Source organism: Clinocottus analis, unplaced genomic scaffold (genome assembly GCF_023055335.1).
Source record: "Clinocottus analis isolate CAN_PGR_092001 unplaced genomic scaffold, fCliAna1.0.p SCAF_12, whole genome shotgun sequence".
In the NCBI taxonomy this organism is placed as follows: Eukaryota; Metazoa; Chordata; class Actinopteri; order Perciformes; family Cottidae; genus Clinocottus; species Clinocottus analis.
In genome coordinates this window covers 13,285,215-13,312,077 of record NW_027175843.1, presented here as the reverse complement: position 1 = coordinate 13,312,077, position 26,863 = coordinate 13,285,215, and the positions used below count along the sequence as shown (strand labels likewise).

At 41.1% G+C, this 26,863-nt stretch overlaps 1 protein-coding gene across 1 annotated transcript in view; it reads right to left on the bottom strand.

The window, feature by feature from the left end:
* tmem198aa (transmembrane protein 198aa) overlaps positions 1-25,997 on the bottom strand; it is a 29,352-nt gene extending 3,355 nt beyond the window's left edge. The window contains exons 1-6 of the mRNA XM_068573116.1: positions 25,510-25,997; positions 10,072-10,327; positions 6,152-6,390; positions 5,363-5,575; positions 4,315-4,438; positions 331-641 (exon numbers count right to left, since the gene is read on the bottom strand). Coding sequence (XP_068429217.1) covers positions 331-641; positions 4,315-4,438; positions 5,363-5,575; positions 6,152-6,390; positions 10,072-10,210 — 1,026 coding nt within the window. The 5' untranslated portion in view covers positions 10,211-10,327; positions 25,510-25,997. The remainder of the gene's footprint in view (positions 1-330; positions 642-4,314; positions 4,439-5,362; positions 5,576-6,151; positions 6,391-10,071; positions 10,328-25,509) is intronic.
* Between the last annotated feature and the right edge of the window lie 866 nt (positions 25,998-26,863).

Sequence of the window (26,863 nt, the reverse complement as noted above, 5' to 3'; positions counted from 1 at the left end):
AAACTATGCTTTTCAAGGTGTAATATGGAATAAGTAAAATATCCATGTGATTGAGAAAATTGATGAAAAAAAGGACAACGGAGTGAAAAAGGATCTCTGGTGTCTGTACATCTGGACCCATTATTTCAAAAGGTGTCCTAAACACAGTGAAAAGACACGTTTCTGGATACTTGTTTGTTTTAAATTATTCGCACATAAAATAGAAACATTGAAAATATGAACAGAAAGCTTATTTGAATATTTCTTGAAATATCTTGAAAGCATGACATTTCAACCGATTAGTTAACTTTTCTCATTTCATTTTTAGAAGAAGGAGCCCCTTCATCTCACCGGTGAAAGTACATCTCCATCAAAGCGCCTTTTAGGGTTTGCCTTGCGCTGGTAGCCGGGTTCTGTCTGAGGAGGAGGAGGGACTTTAGGTGGCTGGGAGCTCTGGGCTTGGTGATGAGGGTGGGATGCCGCAGGGTGATGGTACTGCTGGTGGTGGTGGTGATGGTGGTGGGTGTGGGCTTTCTGTTTGTGGGTGGTCTTCAGGGTCTCTCGTTTTTTCTTCTTTTTGTTCTCCTTCTCCTTTTTCAGCCTCTCTTCCCGCTGTCGGATGCGCATGAGCTGAACCCTCCGTTGCTGTCGACTCAAAACCACTGGAGACAAAGAGACCAGAGATGTGATAATGTGTGGAGAGAGAGGGAACGACAGATAATCACAAGGGAGAGAGAGGATGATAAAGACAGAACAATACAGCTTTCAGCGCGAACCAAAACAAAAGTAACCGATTAAGTCAAGAGGAAAGGACACATTAAAATACATCAGACTGACCAAAAACAAAAGAGAAACCTTCAATCAGATAGTTTGGATATTTAAACTATCTTTTGAATACTGATGGTTAGCCATTCCTAGGAAGGGTTATTGTAAGAACAGGCTGCAAAAAGAAAAAACACCAATGTCTATTTCATAATTTCCTTCATTCTTTTCAATCCTTTGGCAGACAGATCATTTTCCTTGCAGCATGTACTGACATATTGTGAGTGGGTGAGCGTGCTCGTGTTACTTTCACACTCATCCCAGCTAAGGATGCCCAAAATCCATTCTGTCTCACTGTCCATTGATTACCCATGTGATTATTTTTAGTTTTGCGTGTTTTGTAAGGTTTTATGTATTCTGCGATCTAATATGCGGTAGAGACGGGGAAATATTTCATGTTCAGGTCAAAAAGTTGCTGCATGTACAACAACACGGCTGAACCTCATGAAAAAGAAGATGGGCAGCATGCGTCACAGTTAAAGTGTGTGTGGGTGGGTGTGGAAGTGTTAAAAGGTCTATTGTTGTTTCTTTGTGCGGGCGGACAGCTAACTAGGCGCCATCTGCCAGGAAAACTGCTTAATGATACCCCCTTTTCTTTTCCTCAGCTCACCCCACCCGAGGACCCTCTGGCGACAGAGGGTGTATGTGTGTGTGTGTGTGTGTTCTTGTACATCTATCTTTGTGAGGACTAGGAGCTTTAGGTCTTGCGAGGGAAAACCTTTTGGCCAGTTCCCACTTCTTTAAAAAGGGCTGTGCACCAGTTTAGATTCAGGTTTGGCGAAGGGTTTGAGTTCACAATTTAGTTAGGATGGTACAGGTTTGTTTGGCGGTTGGGAATTAATTATGTCAATCAAGTATTAAGTACGTGTGCTTGCGTGCTCGTTCAATCGGCAAACAAACAAAGAAAAATATGGGAGCATGTGTGTGCTCATTCGTTCATGCCTGCGTCCTCCTCAACCGGCTGACAGACAGATGATTTTCCTTACTGATCCACTTAGGTGCCCTGGTTACACGTTTTGCCCCAGTTTATTACCCTGCCCTGCCCTTCCCCCAGTACACCTGCTCCCAACGCCCTCCCCTCTCCTGGGCCCAGCCCAGTCTTTGTCTTTCAAAACAATGCCTCCTATCAATAACGACAGACAACTCTGACAAGTGTAAATATATTTTTCTGTTTTAAAAGTTATATTTAAGGATACGCGCCGCTTTGGTATATTTAAATGGGTTTCAAAGTGACACAAAGGTGACCCTTACTGTCCTGGCTCTTATCACAAAGCAGAATGAACTACAGTAACATTTATAGTTATCTGGCTCGAGCCTCTCCCTAATTCTTCTTCCCAAACAAAGGCCATATATATTGCAGTTTTTACCCTTTACTGTATGTATTTGCCTCATGTGGCTTCTCATTTTTCGGTCTCTTTCCCCCCATACATATTGCAATTTCTTTCTAAATACTACTAGAAAGCTTCCTCTATCTCTTTGCCCACACCCTCTGACTGGAAGCCACGGCAGCCTGCTGTTTAATCCCATTATTTGAGCCCATGTGTGACTTTTCCGGAGACACTGTTTAACTCTGCATGCCACGCGTCAGCAAAGATCAAGTGTCAGAGTATATGTGTGTGTAGTTAGTGCAAGAGTGAGCAAGAGACTTCGCCCCTGTATATTTCTGCCTCTGTCTGAGGCTGTTCATGTGTATGAGCTCTGTGTATTGAGTGCTGCCTTGTGTGTGTGTGTGTGTGTGTGTGTGTGTGTGTGTGTGTGTGTGTGTGTGTGTGTGTCATCTTGCCATCTGTGTTGTGGTTGCTTCCAGAACAGATTAAGGCTGTCTCTGTCAATGGCACGTTCTGCTGACAACACTAATGTCGGTGTATTAAGACTCTGCCTCACACACACACAAACACACACAGTGTTCCCTGTCCTCACAACGGCTGTAATTTCCTAACCTGCTGATAAAACTGCCGATTTAATAAAGTTAGGATAGATTTGTCTGTCCTGATAAAATGTCAGCACTCCGTAGTGGCCTTTGTGAAGTTGAGACAAAAACAAGCCTCATCATCACTCGAGGTACTTGGCATGCTTTTTGGATCCTGGATCACACAGAGGCAAGCTCAGTTAAAGCATCGACAACCTGATGTACCTTCACAATTCTTGAAAACACTTTGCGACACCAGCTCCCCTAGACCAACATCAATCTGCATGTATTTCCAAGCTCCAGGATCAGCATACATAAAAGTCCTTTTTTCCCATTTAAAGAAGGTACAGATACTGAAGGTAGCTTGCGTATATGTCACAGAGCAGAGACAGTACTTTGCAGATTAAAAAATGCCTTATTAATAAGGACATGAATGATTCGGATAGACGATGCAGGACATGGTGAGTGAGAGCCTTAAGATGTGTAATGAACCTCAGGAATCCATAGAGTATCTAAAGGTTGAAGGCATTGCGAAGGTGCATACATATATAAAACATCTATCACAGACATAAAAGTAGCAGCAACTCGTCTCCTTTTTGCATCAAAAGAAAAGCAAGGCTTTTTTCTGAAATAAAAATTCAGCCTCAGCTTCGTCCTCTTCAAAAGTTGCTAAATTTCAATCTCAAAAGAGAGAGATCCATCAATTACGAATCCTGTATATTTATATGAAGATACAGCCTCAAACACATTGCCCTAAAACGTGATAATAGACGAAAGGTTAGGTAACTTTTTCTTCATGCTTGCCCGGAGCTTGTGTCCGTGGTCTGCTTTGCCATAAAGCTAGAGCAGACACAGTGAGGAGAGCACCACCTCCCTGGGATCAGCAGTTTAATCCATCGTGTGTTCCAGGTTTGAGCAGAAGCTTTGTCAGACTATAGTTTTATTCCAGCCGTAATTCAAAAGCTGCGTGTTTGGGCATTTTCATGAATACATTTGCTTTTATTACGTTTTTATTCAAATGCTCTACGGAAAAGATCCAAGTCTTGGCTACAGTCAGAAAGACACATCCCTTCCGCCTCAGACATTATCATTTCCAGCCAGGTTGCTGAATTTTCAGGGAATTTTCCAAACCTGTAATTCTCTTTGTCCAGGATTTGTTCCTGGTTGATTTCCACCCTTTTATATCACCTGACTCCTTTCACTCAGTTGACCTTTATTCCTTTCCCCATGCATGTCTCTGTAACATGTCTCCGCTCCTCTTTCTTTTATTCAAACTGCTCTACAAGGGTCTGCATTTCAGTTATGAGCCCTGTGACAATGACATATTTTACCATAATCTCCAATTACCAATGCAAAAGAAACTACGGACCATTGACAAATTATATTCTGTCCAGTCTTCATATAAAGTTAGTGTTCCATCAAATTAAAACGAAATTAAAATGAAAACGAGTATCTCCTGGTGCCAAAATGCAAAATCAACAAATATGGCCAGATGGTGATTCTAAAACATTGTGCTCCACCGTGCACCAATACCTGTGTCCTAAGTCAGCTGCTGAACCTGGTTAATAGAGTCTGGATGTGTATGAAGCAGCATCACTACTCACCTTCTGTGTGAGAAAATCCCTCGGCAGTGACTTTCCATTGGATCAGCACTCCGAGGAGGGCCAGGACAGGCCACACCCCCAAGATGATCCAAGTAAACCAGCACACTGGCTTCTTTGGCGCCACCTGCAAACATTACATTCACCATTTTAGATGGATCGTTCAATTTGAATAAAACCTTTTATTTCTGCAAAATAACTAATTTCTCAGTATAGTGGCACTTTTGCCCATTTCTCAAAACCTCTTTAAAGTTCCTGCAATAAGTAGAATGACGCAGGATGTAAAACATCCAAAGTTTGTAAAATAGAAACATACGCCACAGTTCCTCCGGCAGGGCCTCCAAGTGTCTACATGCAACTAAACAAACAAATGAGAAAGCACCTCATAATTTCTCTGTTGAGTGAATGAAAAGAGGTTTGATTGGCATTTAGACCATTTGAGAAATGGTTGAGAACTAGATTAGGGCAATGCTACAAATCAAAGACAGAGCGTGACAAATTTAATTATGGACCTCCATATATGACTGGAGGAACTGAATAAATTAAGATGATTCAATACAGGGCACAGCGGGGCACTGAACTACGTGACAAGTATACGTAAAAGATTCAAATAGTATGCTGTTGCCATTTTTGTTGCCACATTTTGGATCATATGAGGGAACTGATTCTGGATGAGGCCTTTGCAGGCTGTTTTGCAGTATGAACTGTATTATGCAAAAATTGTATTTCCAGGATTTTTGCATTAGTGCTGCCAACTATTTAATTCACAGGTTTCCATTTGGGTACGTTATCTACAATGAATTGTTTAATTGCATTTGTACGAGGCTAACTGTACTCCTTTATACAACGTACGTCATACACTCTCATTTAAGACACCATGATTAACTTAGCCCGTCTTTCTTTTACTTCGTCTACAGACATTTGAAACGCAGGCACACATGACCACTCACAAATGTAAAGATTACTCACACAGAAAAAAACGAAACAAGCCTCAAGTAAATGAATGGCATCCCTGCTAAGAGTTGAGACAGAAACACACAGGTGAGCCTACCCTGAGTCTCTCGTAGACGTAGTGCACCAAGGCGAACAGCTCTATAAAGTAGTCCACAGTGACGGTGATGATGGCAGAGCCGAAGGTGGCGGTGGAGAGGGTGACGAAACAGCGCTGCCATTGGAGAGTGAGGACGGCAAATAGCGTCCCAGAACTCAGGAGAATACCCAGAGGAACCCACACTGTTCTGGGGTGGTAGAACTCCTCCATGGCCTTGGTGAGAGAGGAGTTATGGTTTTAATCACTCGATGTGCGGCATGGTCATATTGATGACAGCAGAGTTCTAATAGTTTTGTGAGTTGCAGCAAAGTAAATCCACATCATGATTTTGTCTGATCTGAGTTGTGAAGAACTTTGACATTTAATTCGGCATCATGGCTTGTAGTCACCATATTTTTCTAAAATAGAAGACCCGAAGGCCTTCGTAACGGTGTGGTTTGCAGTTAGTTATTATATTATCTAAGGTGTTTCAAGTGCTGCTCGGCTGATTTGTAGAACTTCTTGGCCAGCATCCGAAATGACAAGCGAAATAGAAAGCTAGCGAGCTTGTATCAAGACGCTGCCATTACAGCTGTGGGAATCATTTCAATGCCATTTCAACGTGGGTTCGACATGTTCTTCTGGATCCAGTTACCACTCTCTGATGTGACCGGGCCCAAAACAGCTTTGTGTGATAACAGTACAATGATTGTATCCCTAATCTCAAGGTGCCCATTGTATATGTTATTTTCCTTAACATTCTGGACACAGATCAAACTAAATAGTGCACAATCGAATGTGTCTCCTCACCACCAGTGAAGCCACTCCTAGCAGCAGGCCCAGCAGCAGGCCCACCATAAACAGTCCCACGCTGCGGACCAACATGGTCACCAGGCCACACAGGGTCCCGATCCCCAGGCCGATGCCCACCGATGCCTCCACGCTCAGCTGAGTGTCCATCACCCTCTCCTTGTAGCACAGCATGAAGATGACCACAGAGCCAAACATGAGGCCCGTGAGGAACAATACGGCCTTAAAGCATCGATAGCCTGGAGGAGAGTTGGGAAACAGACCACTGTAAGGTTATCTCAAGCATACACATGATGCTACATGCTATGCCTGACTGTGTATATGATTTGGTTTCTCTTTAAACAAATAAAACAAAACCAACATATGGGGAAAGCTTAGATATGTATTCGGGGACCATTTTATAATGAGGTACTTTAAAAAGCCTTCATGAGTTGTAACCGTTGACGTTCATGTTTTACAGCCATCAAAAGTCATTTTGGCTGATGTTCATGCATCTTTCAGTCTAGCTCTGTATTTAATCTGGCAGATCCCCACCAATCAAAAGTCAGACCCGGTGACTTCCTTCCTAGCCCAATTTACGATGGTAGCAAACTATAAATTGTTCTTACAAATGGTTTATGACTAATCTATAAAGGATTAATAAATGCAACATTGACAGGATTGCATCCCCTTTATAAGCAGTGTATTTTGATTCCTGAATCAACTAAGTGTAGATTGCTTTTGAAGGATCTTGAAAGTAAATGCTGTTTTCCTATCTATAAAGAGAACATAGGGAGGATGATAACAAAAAGCAAAACAAACAGTAACCTGCCTGTGGTGGGTGAGGGAAGCATTTCTTCATCATGAGCAGCTAAACTGTCTCTAGAAACCTTTATGAAACTGCTTTAAAATATGATAATCATCGTATTACAAAAGGTCATCCACATTCATTAGTCAACAGGCCTGCTGAATAGAACAGCTGCGCTCCTATTATTATTTTTTTTCTCTTTTCCCATCTAATGGTCCCTCCTGTCCTTGGCTGTCTCTCTGTTCTATCTCTCATCAGTTTATTACCATTTTAATGTGCTTTATGCTGAAAAAAGACAGGAAAGCATTAAAAGCACATATTATCAAGAGTTACAATCTCCTTGGCTCTTGTTTCTGTGTTTATTAATATTTGAATCTCCCTTTCTACTTACTCTACCGTTTCTTCTTTGTCTGTCTCTCTCGATGGGAACCAACATCAGATTGTTATCTATGTGTAATCAGGCATTGCACAGCTGAGCCAAACAATACTCTTCCTCGCAGCCAACCAACGGTTCATGCTCCTCCCTTGTGACTATACCTCATTTATTTCTTCCTCAAGCTTCTTTACTTTCTTCTGCTCAATCCTGTGTGTTTTCCTTGCTATCTTTCGGTCACCGTGCCCAGAAAATACCACCTGAACATTAATTCGGTCAGCGGCCATCACAAATTGTTCGTCAATATCTGTTTCCATCAATCAATGAATACATTACATGTATTTTGACGTATCAAGCCTCTTTTTGACTGCTCTTAACCTTCTGGCCACTGTGCTCTGATCCATCCTTGGCTCTCCTTTTCCTCGTCCAACCCTCCTATTTCCTCATTTGTTCCTTCTTGCTTCCCTTACTTATCTTCCAGCCATCAAACCTTCCATCCCATCTGTTCACTCTGGCTCATCCCGCTCTTGGATTTCTCCCTTCCTTCGTCTCTTTTCTGCCTCATCCATCTTGTCATCATTAATGCTCCAACTGTGTTGTTTTTTGGCTCAAATAATTGACAGCGGACCTTTTCTTCTCAAGACGTTGGAACTAAACCAAATTCTACAGTTCTATCAGCAGGGAGATTCAATTTCAGACTGCAGAAAAGTCCTTTCATATGCGAGTGTGGAGTTTTTGAACAACACCAACAATATGCATTGTGTCTTTGCAGAACAGTGTTTTTGTTTAGAGCAAGAGCAGGCACTGAGGGAGAAAATGCACCTCTTTATTTTCTCTCTTTTTTTTAGCATTCTGTCAAACAAACAGAGAAACAAATAGACAACAGATGGTGTAGGACTGAGAAGCAGTATTTCAAGTACAAAGATACCGTTCCATCCTGTAACACGACACCTTGCTGTTCATTTTATGGCAGCATGTATGAAACACATTTTATAAATCAGTGTGATTCTCTGAATTAAACTAAAATGCATGAACCATTTTAAATACAACGTCATTATTTGCGCATTATTATGCAATTTTGCCAGTTCTGACTCAAGAGGAAATATAATTTAATACAATATCATTTTCAAACAATCATTTTGGTTGCAATCAACAACTCTATTGCAGCAGATCTCTCTAATTATTTATTGATTACACATTTCTGTAATGACTTTACATCCAAACTCATTGGAATGAGTTATTGTGGTGCAATCCACCAGCGTCACTCACTGGACACAAAATTCAGCCTCAAGTAAGGAGTTTTTTGACGAAACATACAAATGGACCCATGCATAAAGTATGAATTGGTGTTTGATGGGACAGTAAAAAAAAACAAAAAAAAAAACAGCGAGGCCTGGTATTTTGGAATAACTGCAAAACTCTGTGCATCTTCTTTTTTTTTTTTTGCAGTTCCGCTGTAACATTTAGTTGAAAGAAACGAGAACATGCTTTGGAAGGGGGAGAAGGAGACACTTTTTTTGGGAACAGACAGCAGGCAGTCCATTTTTGGGGTTTTGTCTGCTGATGACAGCAGTTTGGCATAAGGTGAAAAGGAACATACAAACATATAGAAACGGCACAATAGCGTAGTCTGTAGGAATTCGATTTCAACATTGATTCACATAGCCAGAAACAAGAAAACCTCTGTGTACTGCTCTTAAATCAATAATACCATAGAGCAGCAGAGCGGAATGAACTGGAAATTAGATTTCTGGGCTCTTAGGCAACATGTTGTACTTTCCAATTATTTGCTTCCACATACAGGAAGTTATATTAGCTGCATGTCACGCTTAAGTGTTTCTTTGTGCCTGTCATGAAAGCTACATGCTGACATCTATATATTATCTTTTAGGTTAAATAATTCTCCAGTTTTGCTCTATTGTCAAAGCATAGTCTATGTTTGTGTGCAAAAATCACACTGCACATGTGACTTTTTATGAATGACATACCTTTGTATACATTTGGACATTATTCTGTTAAGCTAGTTGGGCAATATGTATATTGCTTTCTAGTTTAAAATTAAGATGCCCAAATTGTTTCGGTGGCTGTAAAGGTTTATTTAGCTAAGTATAAAGCCTAGAAACAGCTGAAACAGCTAGCCTAGCGCTGACATTAGGTATCAAAATACTCCTTCCAGTACCACTAAAGCTCACACATATACATGTTTTATCGTGTTTGTTTCATACTTACAAAAACCAGAGTGTAAAAACAAGTCATTGTGATTTTACGGGGCCTACAGGGGATAACTGCACCAGGATATTTCTTCGCTGACTGCAATAATTTGGACACATTCTCTTTATGCTTGCATGGAATAGGCAATATTTATATGGTTTAACTAATTAGCTTTAGATGTGTTAGTTGGGACAATTTTGCACAGAGCCAGGCTCGCTGTTTTCCCCTGTTTCCAGTCTTTGTGCTAAACTAATCTGAGATAACTGGCTGCTGATAGTAGTACAGCCATTTCAATCTTGGCACAAAAACTAATCTGTAAATATCCTAAACATGTTTTAACTATTCCTTTGATGACTGAGCAGGACTCATTAGTTTGTTTAGTTATACAAAATGGTACCAAGATAAAAAAAAAAGACCTCTTATCCCAATAAGAGAGCGGCAACAGTACTCTTATCTGATGGCAATTAGCTCCTGTAGCTGTATTTTTACCATGCCTTTTAGTACCGGCACAAACCCTAAGAGTGAAGCTTTGACTCCATCCTCACTTACCGAAGAAGCAGTAGATAATTCCAAAGAGGCAGCACATGGAGCAGACCACTGAGGGAACAATCTCATATCTCCTCTCAATCTCCTGGTCACACTTCAGGCCCACCTCGGCCAAATCCAGCAGTTGATTGGTAGAAGTCATGGTGACTGATGTGAAGGGGGGTTAGGTTTAGGGCAACAGAGGAGGAGAGGGGTTAGGAGTGGCTGGGTTTCAAGGGCTGACTGGATCAGTGGATCTCACCCATTGAGACGTGTCTACCTGCAACAGTGGGGCAGAGAAAGGAAAGTGATAGGGAGAGAGGGCAGGAGTGAGAAGAGAGAAAGAAAGAAAGAGGAGAGAGTGATTATTGATTGCTCATTTCAAGTACTCAGCTGTAAGTGCTGATAAAGCAGTAAGCATGCATTATAATTTTAAAAAAAAAGAAACACCCCAGTATATCACAGCCACTCTCACAGCAACTGCTGCAGATGAAAAAAAATAGCAATTCAGGCAATCTCATTCACTGAAGAGGCTGCAAAAAATAGTTGCCAAGAGTTTGAAAGTATTTGACCGTAAGCGGAAGGTCTGCAGCCATGAAGAGATCAACAGAAAGTGCTCGCATACATTTGCATGGTGTTGAAAGTATAAGACTGTGAATTTGTTATTTGCACCGCAAAGATTTTTCAAAGGGATAAAAAAATAAACCTAACGCCTAACTGCTACTCTATTCATCCACTTGAAATGTTACATCAGCAAATACTCACTTACTGCTGTTGTACCATCAAACTGAAAGACTGCTCTATCACAACTTCATAGGCTACAAAGTAGTGCTGCAGTATTGACCATGAATCATGTTTCACTAAACACTTATCGGCAATAGAAATACTGGAGTAGTACTTGTATTGATTGTTCATGCTGCAAATGTTGAATAGAGTGTAGTCCTTGAGCATTTAGTGCAACATGTGCCAGATTTTTGATAAATAGACTTAACCACCAGGTAGAATGCAACAATATCAAGCAAACAACGACAACATGAAGGTTGAGTTCTTAAAACATAAGCGAGGCAGCAAGGATTGTTCAATACAGCAATAACAATGTAAAGGAGATTCTATTGGAATGTATGTTTGAGTGCAAAAAAAGAACAACCACAAAGCCTATTTTGGCCATCAGGACTATAGGATGTCAGGAACTAAAACCCTTAAAAAACAAAAGTCTATGAGTGCAATCATTTTCGCTATTTGGGATGGAAAAGGCAACACCTGCGAGACAAAAGCAGCCGCACCAAAAACACATCACACCTAATGAAGAACAAAAAGTCTGGACTGCAGTGAGTAAAAATAAAAAAGCATATTGCCACCAGCTATTTAATGTGATTACAAACTGTATGACTCCACTGACTACTTTCGACTTTGATTTCTAAAAGAAGCAGCGTTCACTGTCGTTTATGAGCAATTACTGGCTTCATAATGTATTTCCAATCCTCCCTTTTTTCTTTGAGACATTTGTTGAGGACTTTTGCTGGATGAAAATTTGCCCTGGGCTTCAACTTTAGTACTTTTTTTTTTGTTAGTTTCTGTGGCAGCAGCTAATTCATTCATTATTTAAGAGATCAAAGTCCACTGGTACATCAAAGTCCCATATGTTGTGTGAAGATAGCCAAGTGCAAACTCAGTCAATCACTGTCACACTCAGCGGAATACACATAATTGAACATTTGCACATAAAAACAGACTTCAGTAGGATGTATCCCCAAACAGGTAGATTCTACTCTACGTGTTTGTTAACCACACAGCCCCACAGTCATTAAGGCACCAAATCCCAATTGTTTCATTTTCAGTTGAGACACAAATTAGGACCTAAAAACATTGACTTGCTCACTCACATAAGGGAGAATGTCACCAATTGTACGCTCAGCCAAGCTCCAGCATCATTCTTCTGAAATAATCAATTGCATAACAAAAATGAGAATACCGAGAGGGAAATGAAAGTCTTCAGTATACTGGAAAACAGTCCACAGTGCCTCAATAAATGATAGCGCAACATTTCTAGGTGTCATGAAGACATCTAAATGTCAGCCGCTATAATTGCTTTTAAGCCCTAGGCACAGTACCTTTCATCAGATCCCTTTCTATGTCAGCAACACCCACCTGCGTCTATGCCTCTGGGTCTCTCTGTCACTACTTATACAGAATTAAAAGCATTAGCATAGATTAAGATGAACTATAAACTAGTATTACACATTTCATGCTCACAGAGGGAGAAGTCAGGAGCGCATGACCCAGACCTAAATAAAAGCTCATTAGCATTAGTACAGGGTGTTTTAATTAAGCACAATAATAACAACTGTGATTATATGTGGCGTGGTATTGATTTCCAAAGGTAATTCCCCACACTCGCGGGTGCAGAGAAGCACTCCTAGAAAAGAAAACTTCAACCGAGTAGGCACTTATTGACAGGAGAAAGAAACTCAGCGAGCTAATTCATTCAGCGAGCCAACACGTTGCAGCATCCTGCTGCTCTGCAAACTGGTGATTACCTGACAACGGATTATTATTTCAAGTTGCTGCAGAAGTGGTAAATGGTTAATGGACTTGCGCTTGTGTAGCACTTTTATACCCTTCCGCAAAACACAACATGTCATTCACACCCATTCACATGTAAGTTGCCAGCTGCCCATCAGGACGAGCGAACCCTTCATACCCATTCATAGACCGCAGGCGCAGCCTACGGGAGCACACATCCGCCCGCCCTAGGATATGGACCAGCGGAGCCTGGGATCAAACCGCCGGCCCTCTAATTGAAAGACAACCCACTCTATCACTGAGCCACAGTCACGCCGAATGGCGATGTGGTAGAACTTCAGCTAAACGGCTGAAGTAAATGAAGTTGAGAGAAAATGTACAGCGTGTGATAGAATCAATCGAGCGTCAAGAAAAGCACTACCTCTGCCAGGCCTGCACAAAACTTGAAATTATGTAAATAGGAAATGCTTACAAATGCTAAATCTATCTCTGGATGGACATTAAACTACGTACAGTAATAGACACTCGTAGGATACATACTGTATGCTTGATTTCCTTTTTTATTCTGTGAAATGAAAAGCTTCAAAAGGAAAATTAAAAAAAAAAGCCTTTTTGTACAAATCTTTCTATCTAAACAATCCAAGACATGCACCTGCATCCATATCTGCAATTTCAAATACAAAGCCTGCACTATTTCACGCCGAGTGGGTCAAAAATCTGAAAAGTAATTGGAAAAATTCCAGTTAAGTATTGCTTGTTTTGGAGCGACAGTTTTCGAGAGTGAAACAGATTGTGAAGACTGCAGCTTCATTTCACCACAGGCACCCCAACTCCAGAGAAAGATCGAAGTAGGAATGCATAACAAGTGATGCTACTTCACTGCCAAGAAATAATGATGATAAAGGGAAAATATGCTCAAATGTTTTGGTCCTAAAAGTTGCCTTTCTTCTCTTTCTTTTTTTCTTCTTCTTAACAATAAATATTCAATAGAGACATCACAAAGGGCAAGCCATGTGCTTCGCTTGATACATCCACAGCCACAAGGAGAACAAAGGGGAAAAGTAAATTAATAAACTAGAGATCGGTCATCCGAATAATACAGAATGAAGAGTAGAGTCTGTTCACTAGCAAAAGAAAAATAATCACAAGAAGTCGGTATATCTTGTATGTCCCAAGCACTGCACCAATTTTTTTTTTTACAAGACCGCTTCATCAGATAAACTATCGTAACCATCCTCAGTGGGTCCAAACACGACTCTTCAAGCTGAATGTTGATTTTTTATTTTGACCTGACACTGGATGTGCTAACTGCTACACTCACTTAGAAGATGACATGATCAGAAAACAGCCCACAAATAAGGTCAGAGCCAGGAAGAAAAGAAAAACAGCGTCTTATGCAACAATGTCACGTCCTGCCTGTTGCTATAACAACTAGCAGCGGTACAAGGACCCTGCAAATGGGAAGTGGGGCTCGTCTCCATGGGAATCTGCATGCGTAGAGCCAATCCGTGATGGTTTCTTTGAGGCTCTTGGCAGCAGATGATCCTGACCTCCGACCCTATTCAGCTAGTGCCTCTTTATAATTCAACAACATATTAGGGCATCCACTGAGCCCAGTGCATTATGGGGATACACGGTTACATCCTTGAACCAGTAACCCAAAAATTTGGAGTTTTGATGGGTCAAACATGTAGCGTTTACAAAAAACCTATGAAGGGTTTAGGTTTCTCACAAAATATCAGCCATATGTTAGAATATCTTTAACTTTAACACCGTAATATTTGCTCGTCACCTCTTTATTTTTAATTCTGCGTGTTTGATTGATGTATACAAACTCAAAAGCAGTCAAAATTGTCTCTAAATTATGGACAACATGTGAGTGAAGAAACCACACCGTGCATGTGTATGAACACAGATGAACAGCTCTGTATTGCTGCTGGATTCTCAGTGGGATCGAAATAGTCATTGTGTAGCGACACAGGTTTGCTCCGCACGGGGTTTTTTTATTTTCCATCAGCTCGACTTGAGGGCTAGTTTATAAACTCTGCAGTGAAAGCAACATCTAAATGCTGTTTCACAGGCTCGCTAGTCCGCCCTGCTGACAAATGGGGACCACCGAATCCACTCATAGCACCTCGGACGCAAATCAATGTTCACATGATGATCTGCTCAGCCAGATCCTTGCCTGCATGCCTCCATCAGCCAGACAGGCCAATAATGTTAGGTTCCATATCAAAACCACTGGCAGTGTAATAACCCGTGTGCGTATTGATGTGCTCTCTGCTGGAGTTTTTACTCCAGCTCCTCTTCTCGTCAGATGAGTAGACGGTCTGAGGTCACAGATCAAATCCCAACACTGCTGGCACTGTAATAAGGGTTTTAGGATTTATTCTGCCGTATGCCAGCGCCGTGCAGTGCGACTTCACCTTCACCCCGGTGAGTGTGCTGCCTTTGACAGAGCTATGAACTGATGACTTGAAAAATGCCGCAATCACTGAATGACTGTTATACCTGATTCTGTATTTGAACAGCAAAAAAAGATGATGGAAATGTCAAAGTGTATTCTGCAGAATTCCAGAGGAGTGAAATCGTCGCTGTCTTAACTTTAGCGTGTGCGTGCTTGCGTGCGTGTGTGATTGCGTGTTTGTTTTAAATTGTGTAAAGCTTTTCCTCTCTAAACCTGCTGCGAGTTTAATTCTATTTTCTAATCTTTTACTGATATGGGCAAACTGACAGGACGAAAAATAAGATGAAGGGTTTGAAAGCGTTTGTGTCTGTGTGTGTCTCGTAGTGTGTGTATGTGTGTCAGCATGAATATTTCAGAGGCCCCACACTGAGTGGTGGCGACAGAGCATCACCAGAACGAGGACACACAACTCTCCAGGGCGGAGATTTAAAGGGTTGGACAGAGCGAGAAAGAGGGAGACAAAAGTGAATAAAGGTGTGAAGAAGAGAAAGATGGTAAAAATCAGCAGAATTATTTGGACAAGGAGGTGTTTTGCAAAACACAGAAAAACAGGAAAAACTCGATACAAACACAAACACACACACACCCACACAGACACACACACACACACACACACTAAAGTTAAAACTACCAAATCTCTGAAGGTTAAGAATCTCATTCTCTTTTCTAAAGAGTGTTTCGCAGAGACCAACCAAGCTAAAAAGAATTGTCCTCAATAACAGAGACTTTGATTTTATAATGAAAATCAAAATAAAATATAGCTTTTTTTCCTCATGGAAACTTGAGGTCAGCTTCCTGCCTTTTCAACATTTGCAGAAGCAGAGTGTCAGCCGAAAAAAGAAGATCTCATTTGAAGTCGAGTTCTTGAGCCAAGAAAACAGTGATGTTAGGAAGTTAAAGCCCTGGTGGCTACGATGTGGTTGAGTCCATTGTTAGGATTATATATTGTTTTGAGCGAAAATAATCTTTCGGAAATTGTTCACCACATTATTTATCAGCAATAAAAACCGATAGGGTGGGATCTTTTGAGTTTCTTTCACTTGTTGTTTTGGTAAAGTTTAAAGCTCCACTGTGAGAACGCCCCGTTTCACTTCATGGATAAGTATTCGTCTTGGGCTGGAGATTTCTGCCTCAATCCCAACGCGACAGCTGTGAACTGCATTTTCAACAGCAGCGTGCCTTTCAAGTAACATTGGTGTCATTACTCTGGATAATAAACAGACCTCCCTCTGAACAGCTTTCAGTAGAACTACTGATGAAAGAAACCCCAGAAATCTGACAGTGTGTTCTGTGGATTGTCAAGAGTAATAGAAACAGCGTGTTTCTGAAAAGTGATGTTATCAGATTTTTTTTTATCTAGTTATTCAATGCTATACGCAGTGCAAACAAAAACCCATTGAAGGTATTAGGTTGGCAGCAGAACTCTATCTATCTACCCAGCTCTCCGTCTGTCTATCTCCTTTGAACTTTATGAGGGTTTAAATGGACTATCTTCATTCCTAACTGATATATAAAGTTGTGATATTGATTTTTAAATGTACCTAAGTGTACTTAGATCAATAGCTTGGACTAAATATTAGATCATGGCTTTACCTAATGGCGTAGTTATTTTTGTATCAGATAACTTGCGTGAAGATGAATCACACTTCTACCTGGAGAATGAAGACTAGAGTTCAGTGGGTTATATTTCAGGAGGCTAAAGCAGGACTTAGCCTGGGTTAGTCTCAGGTCAAATGTTTTAGAGGTGAACCTTGCTAATACTACTAATGCTATTACTAAGATATCATGCCTTTCACCTGGCATGGTTCATGAGAAACTACAGACATGATCCAGAGATTGTAGAGAGAGCAACCTTTTCTCCTATAAATTGTGTCCACACTTTGACACATAAATATTTTTATCATGAGCCTGCATTGTCTGTTTTTCAGGTGTTTGCTTGATCCAATTTTGTATCAACGTTCATTGTCCCCAGTAGATGAATTCTCAAGACTTGGGTGTTCCCCTGACTTTTCCTTTACCCCCAACAAGCAAACAGCCAACTAACTAACTCATGAAAGGTGACCACTTTATTATATATATTTTAATTCTCTTAAAATAGTTTTGATTAGCGTTGCACACTAAAACAGACAATGTTGTGAAAGTATCAAGAATATATCATATGAGAAAAATGTATGCTTTGCCTCGGCCTCAAACTGTCATTTTTTTTCTTTCTTCTTTTTTTTTGCATTTGATTATGGAAACTATTGTCAGATGCCCCAAATTATATTTCTAAAATGAAATGAATATGAATAAGAATACATGTTTTTTTTTTTACATCATACATTTTATTCATGATTTATATTTTTGGGTTATCCTGTCATGTTCTCTTGCTTTGTGTGTAATGAAGTGAATTTGCATTCTTAAAGCATACCTGCTCACTGAAGACAGGAGTTCAGTGTATTGAGAGAGAAAACAGGGTGACAAGGTGAACGTATACACGTTAAACCCATTGCTGTGGTTTTTAGCTATTTACAGAATGTGTGGGCTGAAATGCGTAGGAAGTCCTATTTTTCTTTACAACAATGCACTTTATGTTAACAATGGGGTCGGCAAACTCTTCATGAAAAAAAGGAAAACAGGGCGAGGGCGGTTGCGTCGCTGGACCGCCTATCTGGCTGCTTTTTCCCACTTGCCGGCTAATATCTATCTTTTTTTAGAAATCCCAACCAATTTTGTATTATGAAAAGTGGAAAAGAGAAAAAGAGAAGGAGAGCATCCATGTGCATGTGACAGTGTTGCTGATGTCATGGTTACTAACAGGATGACTGTGTTTCCGTCCAGCCCATCTGTCACTGGGGGAGACGACTCCAGTGTGTGTGTGTGTGTGTGTGTGTGTGTGTGTTGTGAGAAGAGGGTGTTGCCGGGAGAGACTTAGAGAGTTGGAATCTGCTTAAGATTCACGACAGATCTGACATGAATGAAATATAACAAAACAATCCTATCTAGCATCTGTTATCATGCACATCAGCTGGAGAATAAAGACACTGTGGGATTAATTCACTGTGCAATTACAGTCATTCCACAGACCATTGAGACGTAACGTAAAATGATCTCAGTTCCATCATCATATCCAAGAGGAGAAATGGCCTTTATTTTAATAATAACTCATGTGATAAGTGTAGCGCCTCAAGAAAAGAAGAGCGCGTGTTACTGGTGACCTTTGCGACACACAGGAGGCGGTTCATTCCTGTGATAATAGCTATTAAAGGGACGCGGTAGTGAACAAGACCTGAACTCCGACCGTTTTTTCCTGCAAATAAATGTTTAAAATGCTTCCACAAAGCTTTGAAACGCTTTATTCATGTAGACATGAGTTTAAAAGACATATAATTGCAAACCGCATATTTGGAACGTATAGTTTTTTATTTATATGGGACAAAAGTAGCGTGTTCTTTGAGCAGTAGAGATAACATTAACAGACACCTCACAGAGTAAATGATTCATTAATTCATAAACTAATTTGTTGCAGGCATATTTCTTTGCAGGCCAAACTTTTGCAGTTGCAATGAACTAGCTTCCTGGTCAGTTGGCATAGTAACCAGAAAGGAAAAGATGGCCTTGTTTTATTGGAAGGGCCTCCACTGTTGCATCTATGATTAAATAGACTGCATAGCTGAACCTATTGTGTAAAAGCAGCATCCTTATCTCACTATACTTTAGTTTAGAGGCTTGGGAAGTCTTAGTAGAGGTGGCCCGTGCCTCTCTTGGTAGCCTTTCTACGTGTTCCCAAATCTATTTCCTGTCTATGCACTTTCATCTTTTGTTATTTTAGTCATGTCTCTATCACATTTAACAATATGTGGTGCTTGGTTTAAAAATAAATACAAAAAGTGAGCCCCAGTAAAGACATCACTTCTATAACGACACATCATGAACAAGATACAGGTCCTTTAATAAATAAAGCACTAACATTGGGAGATAAATCCATGCAAGAAATATGAATAACATTATTTTTCCACACTTGTGTTATCAGGTGCTTTTTCAAGGCAATTTACGAGCCAAATTTAGTAGAATAATGTCAGCGCTTCAATGCTAAAATGGGAAGCTATTAACAAAGACTAATTTGGTCACAATTTCAACAGTTTAAATGCCTTTTACTGCAAACAGTCTCGAGTTCATCATGTTCTTATCTGCATCCAGAGGGGCTCTGTAAGTCCTTCACCCAATCCATCATGCAAACATGCATTTCATTTGCCTTTTTTGAAAACTGTCAAATGAAACTTGACGAGAGGACGCTTGCAGAGAAACATTCTCGGCCGTGGTCATCTGGTTGCCCGGGTCATAAGGGTCTAAAGTCTAGAAGGTGATTTGTATGGGAGCTGTTCATCTTCTACGCATGCGCGCCCTCTCTCCCTTGGATCTACAAACCTATTGAGATGTCTGAGAGACCTTTACACCCCTCGTGCACCTGACTACCCACAAACGCACATACAAAAGCACAATAACAAGGTCCAGAGAGAGAAAAGTATACTGGATAGTACTGAAGACACAATGTCCTCACCTCTAGCTGATCATTCTCTGACCCAATCGCTTTTCATGCATCTATTCATCTATCCACCCATCCACTTAGCAAACTACTCATGAAGTGCCACAACAACGTATGAACAGAAAGTGCTGTGCTGTGCAGTGATCTCAGGTGTATCCTCAGGTGTTGCATGTGCACCAAGGGGAAGCCTCGGAGGAAGAGATCTGAGTGTGTGTGTGTCTGTGTGTATGTGATTCCGCCCACATGTTGGTGGACTCAGCATTGATCCCCTTCTAAGCCTCGGCCATTGCTTGTGCCCTGAAGGTGAGGTGACAGGGGAGTAAAGAGGCTTTAATCAGATTACAGCTCATTCTCTGTCTTGCACCGTCTCTCTTTCCAGCATAATTAAGTGTGGCTTCAGCCGCATGGGGTCATAGACCCCATGCTGCAAGCACACTTCATGTTCTCCTGCGGGCTTATTATTATTATTCTTCTTATAGTCAAACCACTACTCCTCCCAGAGCGTTGCCAGCACATGCGTAAAAAATACATCGAAACGTGCGGTTTGCGCGGGAATCGTGAGGTATGACTTTTCTAAGAGATTCGCCCGGCCGTTTTCCCGAAAAATGCAAAAAACGTCAAAAACTGTCAAAAAAATTTCACGAAATGTTCGTAGAGGGTGGCGCACCAATTAACAGAGTGAGAAGAAGCGACAGAAACTGTTAAAAAAATAAAACGTATTTTGTCTTTACTCCCACAATGTTCACTCTTCATACACCATTGTTGGATAGAAACGTTGGAAATCTTGTCTTCTGTCATAAACTGCGGTCGATAGGAATCCAACGGACTCAGACGTCTTGAAATCGGACTGAATGTGAGAGCAAGTCCACCTCGCTCTGCCATCCGCCGCCATGTTAAATCTCCCTCCAAAGCCACGTCTCCCCTGAAGCTCGTACCTGATTTGTAAATCGCCCGTACAGACACATGTTTTATCGTACAGACTCGCCAGTCACAGTATCTGTTCATCAGGTCTTCCTAACGCTTCATATGCGATATCGAAGCAATAGTGGCTTTTAAAGTACCATTTTTTTAAAATAGTTTGAAAGGAGTTCCACAGTATTTAGGTCTGTTAAGCTCAGCGTAAGGAAGTCCCTTTGAAGTCATCACCATGGCAACCTTTGATCTAGCGACCCACAGGTGTTCTCGTTAGGGCAGTTTAACAGACACACAGACACTTACACACGCACACACAACACAGATGACTTCTGTCTCTCTGTCTGTTTGTCTCACACACACACAGACACACATACACACATACACACACACAAACAAACAAACACATACACACACACAAACAAACAAACACATACACACACACACACAACACAGATGACTTCTGTCTCTCTGTCTGTTTGTCTCACACACACACAGACACACACACACACATACACAAACAAACACATACACAAACACACAAACAGACACACAAACACACACACACACACACACAAACAGACACACACATAGACGTTTACGTGTGTTTTATATTGTCTAGTTGTCAACACTGTGATCATTAATAAGGTCATATGATATTTCATATACGTTTGTGTGTGTTCAGGACGTTCAGTAGTTTATTTCCTTAAGTCCACAGTCCAGTCTGCCTCTAATCAGTCTGCTGGCGCTCACTTGGTCACCATGACGACGGCAGCACACAGGTGCTTCATATCAGCCAATCAGTTTAACACACAAACCAACTCAAGTGCTTTGGAGGAGAGACGGGCGTCAGAAACAAAAGCTATATATTGCGAGGTCTTACGGCAGTAGTAGCCACACTTTCAAAATTTCTTGCGAAATTTTCTAGTTTATCTCACTGTTGCTTACAACTACGCTTTTTTTTTCTTTCTCTCTCTCTCTCTCTCTCTCTCTCTCTCTCTCTCTCTCGCTCGCTAAGCACTAGACGTACTTCAAGCCACCATGTAAAATTGTCTTCACTCCCACATGGATCCATTTGTCCTTTTTCCAAAAGTCCCCTGTGAGCTAATGGTGGATGTTCAGAACTGAATAACTGCACAATGAAATAACAGTGGATTTTTTTTTTTAAATGAACAACTTTCAGAGCAAAGTCGTTTTACAAGTATTAAGGTAACTGAGGTTAAATACACAGATGAATCCATAATGATTTGCCTTGTCTTTTGAAACTGGTATCCTTTCATTTCCTACATAATCATCTTCCTGCTGCTTGATTATGTTTCCATAACATTTGTTGTGGACATACTCTAGGGACCTACAACATGCTGACCAAAAATGTGAGAGCAATTCCGCTAAAATGAAAGGTGAAATAAGAAAAGGTGAAAAAGGTGAAAAGGTAAAAAGAAAAGGTGAAATAAGTACTTTTTAAAAAAATAACTTTTTTACATTTTAAAATCACAATCTGCAAAAATAGCGTGTAACCACAGCTCTTCTTCAATTTTGTTTTTAAATATGAAATATTTAGGTAAACTATGCATGTTAGAAATGTACATTAAATGCAAGAGGACTTGAGAAAATATACCTTTCCTCGAGTAGCAAACACATCTTGTGCATTTGGTCTGTGATGGTGTGAAAACAGGATAAGAGGCGTCTGTGCATATAGGAAGGCACAAACAAATACACAGTTTCTGTTTAAATCATTGCCTTTTATCTTTCACTCGTTCTATTAGTCATGCAGCTCACATCTATCTCTCTGTAGAGCTGTATACATACTCATACTCATAACTGTTTTATTCCTTTAGTCTTTTCAGGCATCACATAAGGTTTATACATACTGTTCACACAGCACGTACACATTTATGCATTTGCACACACAAGCCCACACAGACACACACACACACACACACACACACACACACACACACACACACACACACACACACACACACACACACACACACACACACATCTTTCCACGCAACTACAGCATAAACCTTAGCGGATGTAGCAGAAGTGTCCGGACAGTATGGAGAGACTCTTTTAGCTAAAAACCAACATGACAACCAAACACACGCGCCACATTGCCGAAGGGCTCGAAGTCAGATCTGGTTGAAACGAGAAGCTCACAACCTGACGCTGTCCTCATTACCCTGACCCTGTGCTGATCTGCACACAGTGAGCTCAAATCATTAAACGCATGTCCGGACCGTATTTTGGTTCAGCTGCAAAACAAAGAGCAATATATCTGACCAGTGTGAGTAACCAGTGTGTGTGCATGTGTGCGTGTGTGTGAGTGTGTGTGTGTGTGTGTACCATGTGGGAAAGACAGCACAGTCGTGTATTAATGGGATTAGGATCAACCTACCCTTTCTCTCCCCCTCATTATATCCCTTCTAACTCCTTCCTCATTCTTTCTTTGTCCTCCGTCTTTAACCTCACATCCGTATTTATCTTTAATATACAACAAAAACAGTGAGGCCTGTTGCAGACGAGCTCCGTCAGACGGAGAAGGCCCGGTAGATGTTTCGTGCTCGTCTTGAGTCAGCCTTTTTGGCTTATGTTCACTGTACTTATACATCAAAGTGTGACACAGTATGTAGCAACATAGGCATCTCTGGTAACCATCCTCTGCTCAACACCGAGGTCTTTTAAAGAGTTTCCATTTTCAATCTTTATTAATTATGATCAAAATACTGGGCGGCGAGTCCGATTTCCCCCATTACTTAGAGAGAATATTTGGGAAGTTGAAGGCTTTCCTTTCCACACTGGAAGAGTGTTTTTGTTGAAAATGAACTTAAAAAGTAAAAGTCTGAATCGTTGCGAACCCAATCCCTCAAATGATTGGTCACACAGTTTTGTCAGCCACGGAGAGTAAATATCACCAGAGAGAAAGACTTTGTGAATTCTGGTCAGACTTCTAATCAACTCGTCTGTCACTGTGGCAGAAGTCTGCTATTCACAAGGCACCATACGGGGGGCCTCATTAAAACTATTTTCAATGGGCCTTTAAAAGGTGTGGGAAAGGTATGTTTTCACTTTCATATCCCCTCTTTGTCGCCGAAATCCCTTCATCTTATTTAAAATACAGACCAAAACAATCATGCATGACACTGACATTTAAATCCAATATCAAGAGCTGTCATTAATCAAACATTGAGCAACCAAAATAACTGTAGTTACACACCCTGGGCCTTTCCTTTGGCTAGAAATGTGATGACTGGACCTTTCGAACATCATTAGAAATGAAAGTAAATGTTAAACACTTTCATTTAGCTCAATACCTCCTGTAACAGTGCCCTGTGGTTTTGTGACTCTCAACTGCTCCAGTGAAGCAGCACAGTTGCCAGGAGTATGAAAGCTTGGCGCACACAGAGTTGAATGCAAATACGTGTTGCTGAAAATGCAGGTTTGGCTATGCCTTATTTAGATAATGGCGGTAAAGAAATATGATGACCGTGTTCATTTGTGCTATTCAAAGTTCAGCCAAGGAAATGAACCACAAACTGAAGGAGAGACACATTCAGAGATTGAATAGCTCTACAAAGTAAGAAAACCTGCAGGTTGACATCAGTGCTCCCTCCAGTGCATCACTCAGTCAAACAAAAGCACCGCCAGTAACTGGCTGCATAGTGGTTCCTTAACCCTATTATACACTCCATCTTATTCATGTCTTTTCCCATGGCGACTTTTTCTCTGCATTCTCAATTCAAATGCAGCACAACCTTAAAATCAATAATCATATCTCGAGAGATATCCAGCTCAATGATGTAATTTTGCCCTTTCTAACAGACTATGCCGAAGGCCAACATGACCCTCATGCTCTCCAATTCTAAAGGTGATTGAATACTCATACCAGTCAAATATCAGACTTTATATGTTCTGTTCTTTGCATCTCCTGTATTTCTCCACTTTCCTGTTATATATAAAAGTAGGTATGTGTGTACAGTATGTTACAAGTCTTTCATTGTGTTGGTTTGTGTGTCTCCTCTTTGCACCACATCGACAGCTCTTGCCCTCACATACAATACCAAACACATAAACACACATTATTAGCACCCAGAAATATGGAGCAGACCATTGCATTCTTGTTTTCTGTCAAATGGTACCATTTTTTGTTTGTTTTTTTTGCATTTATGAATAACGTTATCATGCACAGCAGAAGTGTGTGAGAGAGAACGCACAAGTTCAAGCTGTGCCAGTTTCAGAGGAGTGCGGGGTAAAAGACAAATTTGCATGTTTAACAAAGGAAATAAAATAAAATGCCTGCACAGTACGCTCAGTGGGCTTGCAGCATATAATTATTCTCTGCTAAAGCAAACTACTAATTATGAAGATGTTTCATGTGCTTTTACTGTAGCCCCAAGAAGGTAAGAGACACAATGTTGTCCCCCTGACTCGTAGTTATAGAATAGAATAGAATAGATAGATAGATAGATAGATAGATAGATAGATAGATAGATAGATAGATAGATAGATAGATAGATAGATAGATAGATAGATAGATAGATAAGACTTTCTGCGAGTGAAAATCACTTCGGCTCCCACTGTTTACACGCTGTCCAAACGAATTATGCACACGGGTATCACATTCAGAGTTTAGTCCTTTCAATTATTAATTGCCACACATCATGCAGGATTCATCTGGTTGTCATTGATATGCGACCGTGCAGGGGTCTGGAAGTGCTCGCGCCTTGTGTGAGAGCACCAAATGTTCCGTGAAGCGACGGTTTGAAAACAATAGAGGGACAACAATGGGAGAGGAGATCTCCTCCGTGTGTCTAATTTTCAAAGGCAATTACAGTGATGGGCATGAGGGATGTGGGCAACGTAATATGCTCTCGGGGGCCGTCAACAGTATGAAATGTGGTTTGTTTGAGGTGCTGGGTGGAGATGACGGAACAAGACGTGACACTTTTTAGACGTTGTACTCATAGGACTCAATGTGTGCGCGTGCAAGCGTAACATACCTGTGAATTTGACATGAACAAAGAGAACTCACCTAAACAATGCAACATATTCGCACGCGTTTCCTTTGTCATCCCCGAGTCCAAAAGAGAAGGGGGAGAAAGAAGAAGAAAAAAGAGAGAAATATTTCAAAAAAATAAGAAGAGAATCTCCAGTTGTCTGCTTGAAAAAGCAAACACCATGATCTCAGCGGACCACCGGGCTCGGTTCAAAACGACAACAACAAAAAAAAGACAGCGAGCAACTCCAGAAAAAAAAAAAAAAGCCTCAAGCGAAAATGAAACAATGCTCAACTCCGCTCGCCTCCACTGTATCACTGGCTGCTGCTCGCTGTCCAGACACACGCGCTGTTGTTACACGGGAACCTCATGTAATATTGAGCGGCAATAATGGACCCGTGCGACGGGGAAATGGAAAACGCTGCCTTGCGGATTTTTATCCCGTGTTTACATCATGCTTTCCTATTAAATCCCGCCTGACTCGACCAGTGTATGTGCCTCCTTTGTGCTCTCTGTCTCGCTCTCTGTGGGCAACGGGTTAAACCATTCCCGCAGCAGGAGGGGAGGGGGTGTGGGGGGGGGGGGGGGGGATTGGGGCCAGGGGGGCTATTCATGTGAATATGTGAACGAATGGGCTTGGTGACTCGTGGCCAAATGTTGTTATTGTCGGGGATAAAGAGGCGGCGAAGAAGAGATGAGGGAAAGGGAAGAAGGGAGGAGGCGGAGGGAGTAAGTGAAAACATGGGTGGAAGATGAGGGGGGGGGGGGGGGTATGTCATTTACAAGGAAAACAGACGGCTTCACTGTCACCATGCAAATGGGAACGTGAGAAGTGTTTTATACTAACAAAAATAAATAAATACGAAACAACATTCTATATCGAAATGAGGGTCCTTGTTGTTGTTTTGGCAGTTTTTGACAATCAAACAAAAAGCCTTCACATGCAAGTCTCTAACTGCGCGTGCGTGTCTCATGCTATATTATGCAACAGACATATCATTACATCCATTTGAAATGTTGGCGGGGGGAGGGTTGTCTTTCGAAAGCTTTTTGTTCTGCTGCCTGGTAATTCCCTCAAGGCCAGTGTTAGTTCAGGACCTTGGAGAGCTCTCCAACAGCGCCAGCCACCTGTATCAATAGGGCTGTATCATTTCCATCATAAATATGAAAGCAAAAGTATTGTACAAATAGTGTGTGGGTTGTTGTTCACCAGGATAAGTAAATGTATCAAATGCAGCGAACTTCACAAGGAATTCACAAATAATCATTCGGAGCAGCCTGGTCTGTGTGATGTTGGCAGATTCTCCTCTACGAGCAGCATTCTTGCAGACGTTTGTTGTCGTTGAGCAAAAACAGGCAGATTTTTTTTTTTTTAAAGTGAAAGAATTT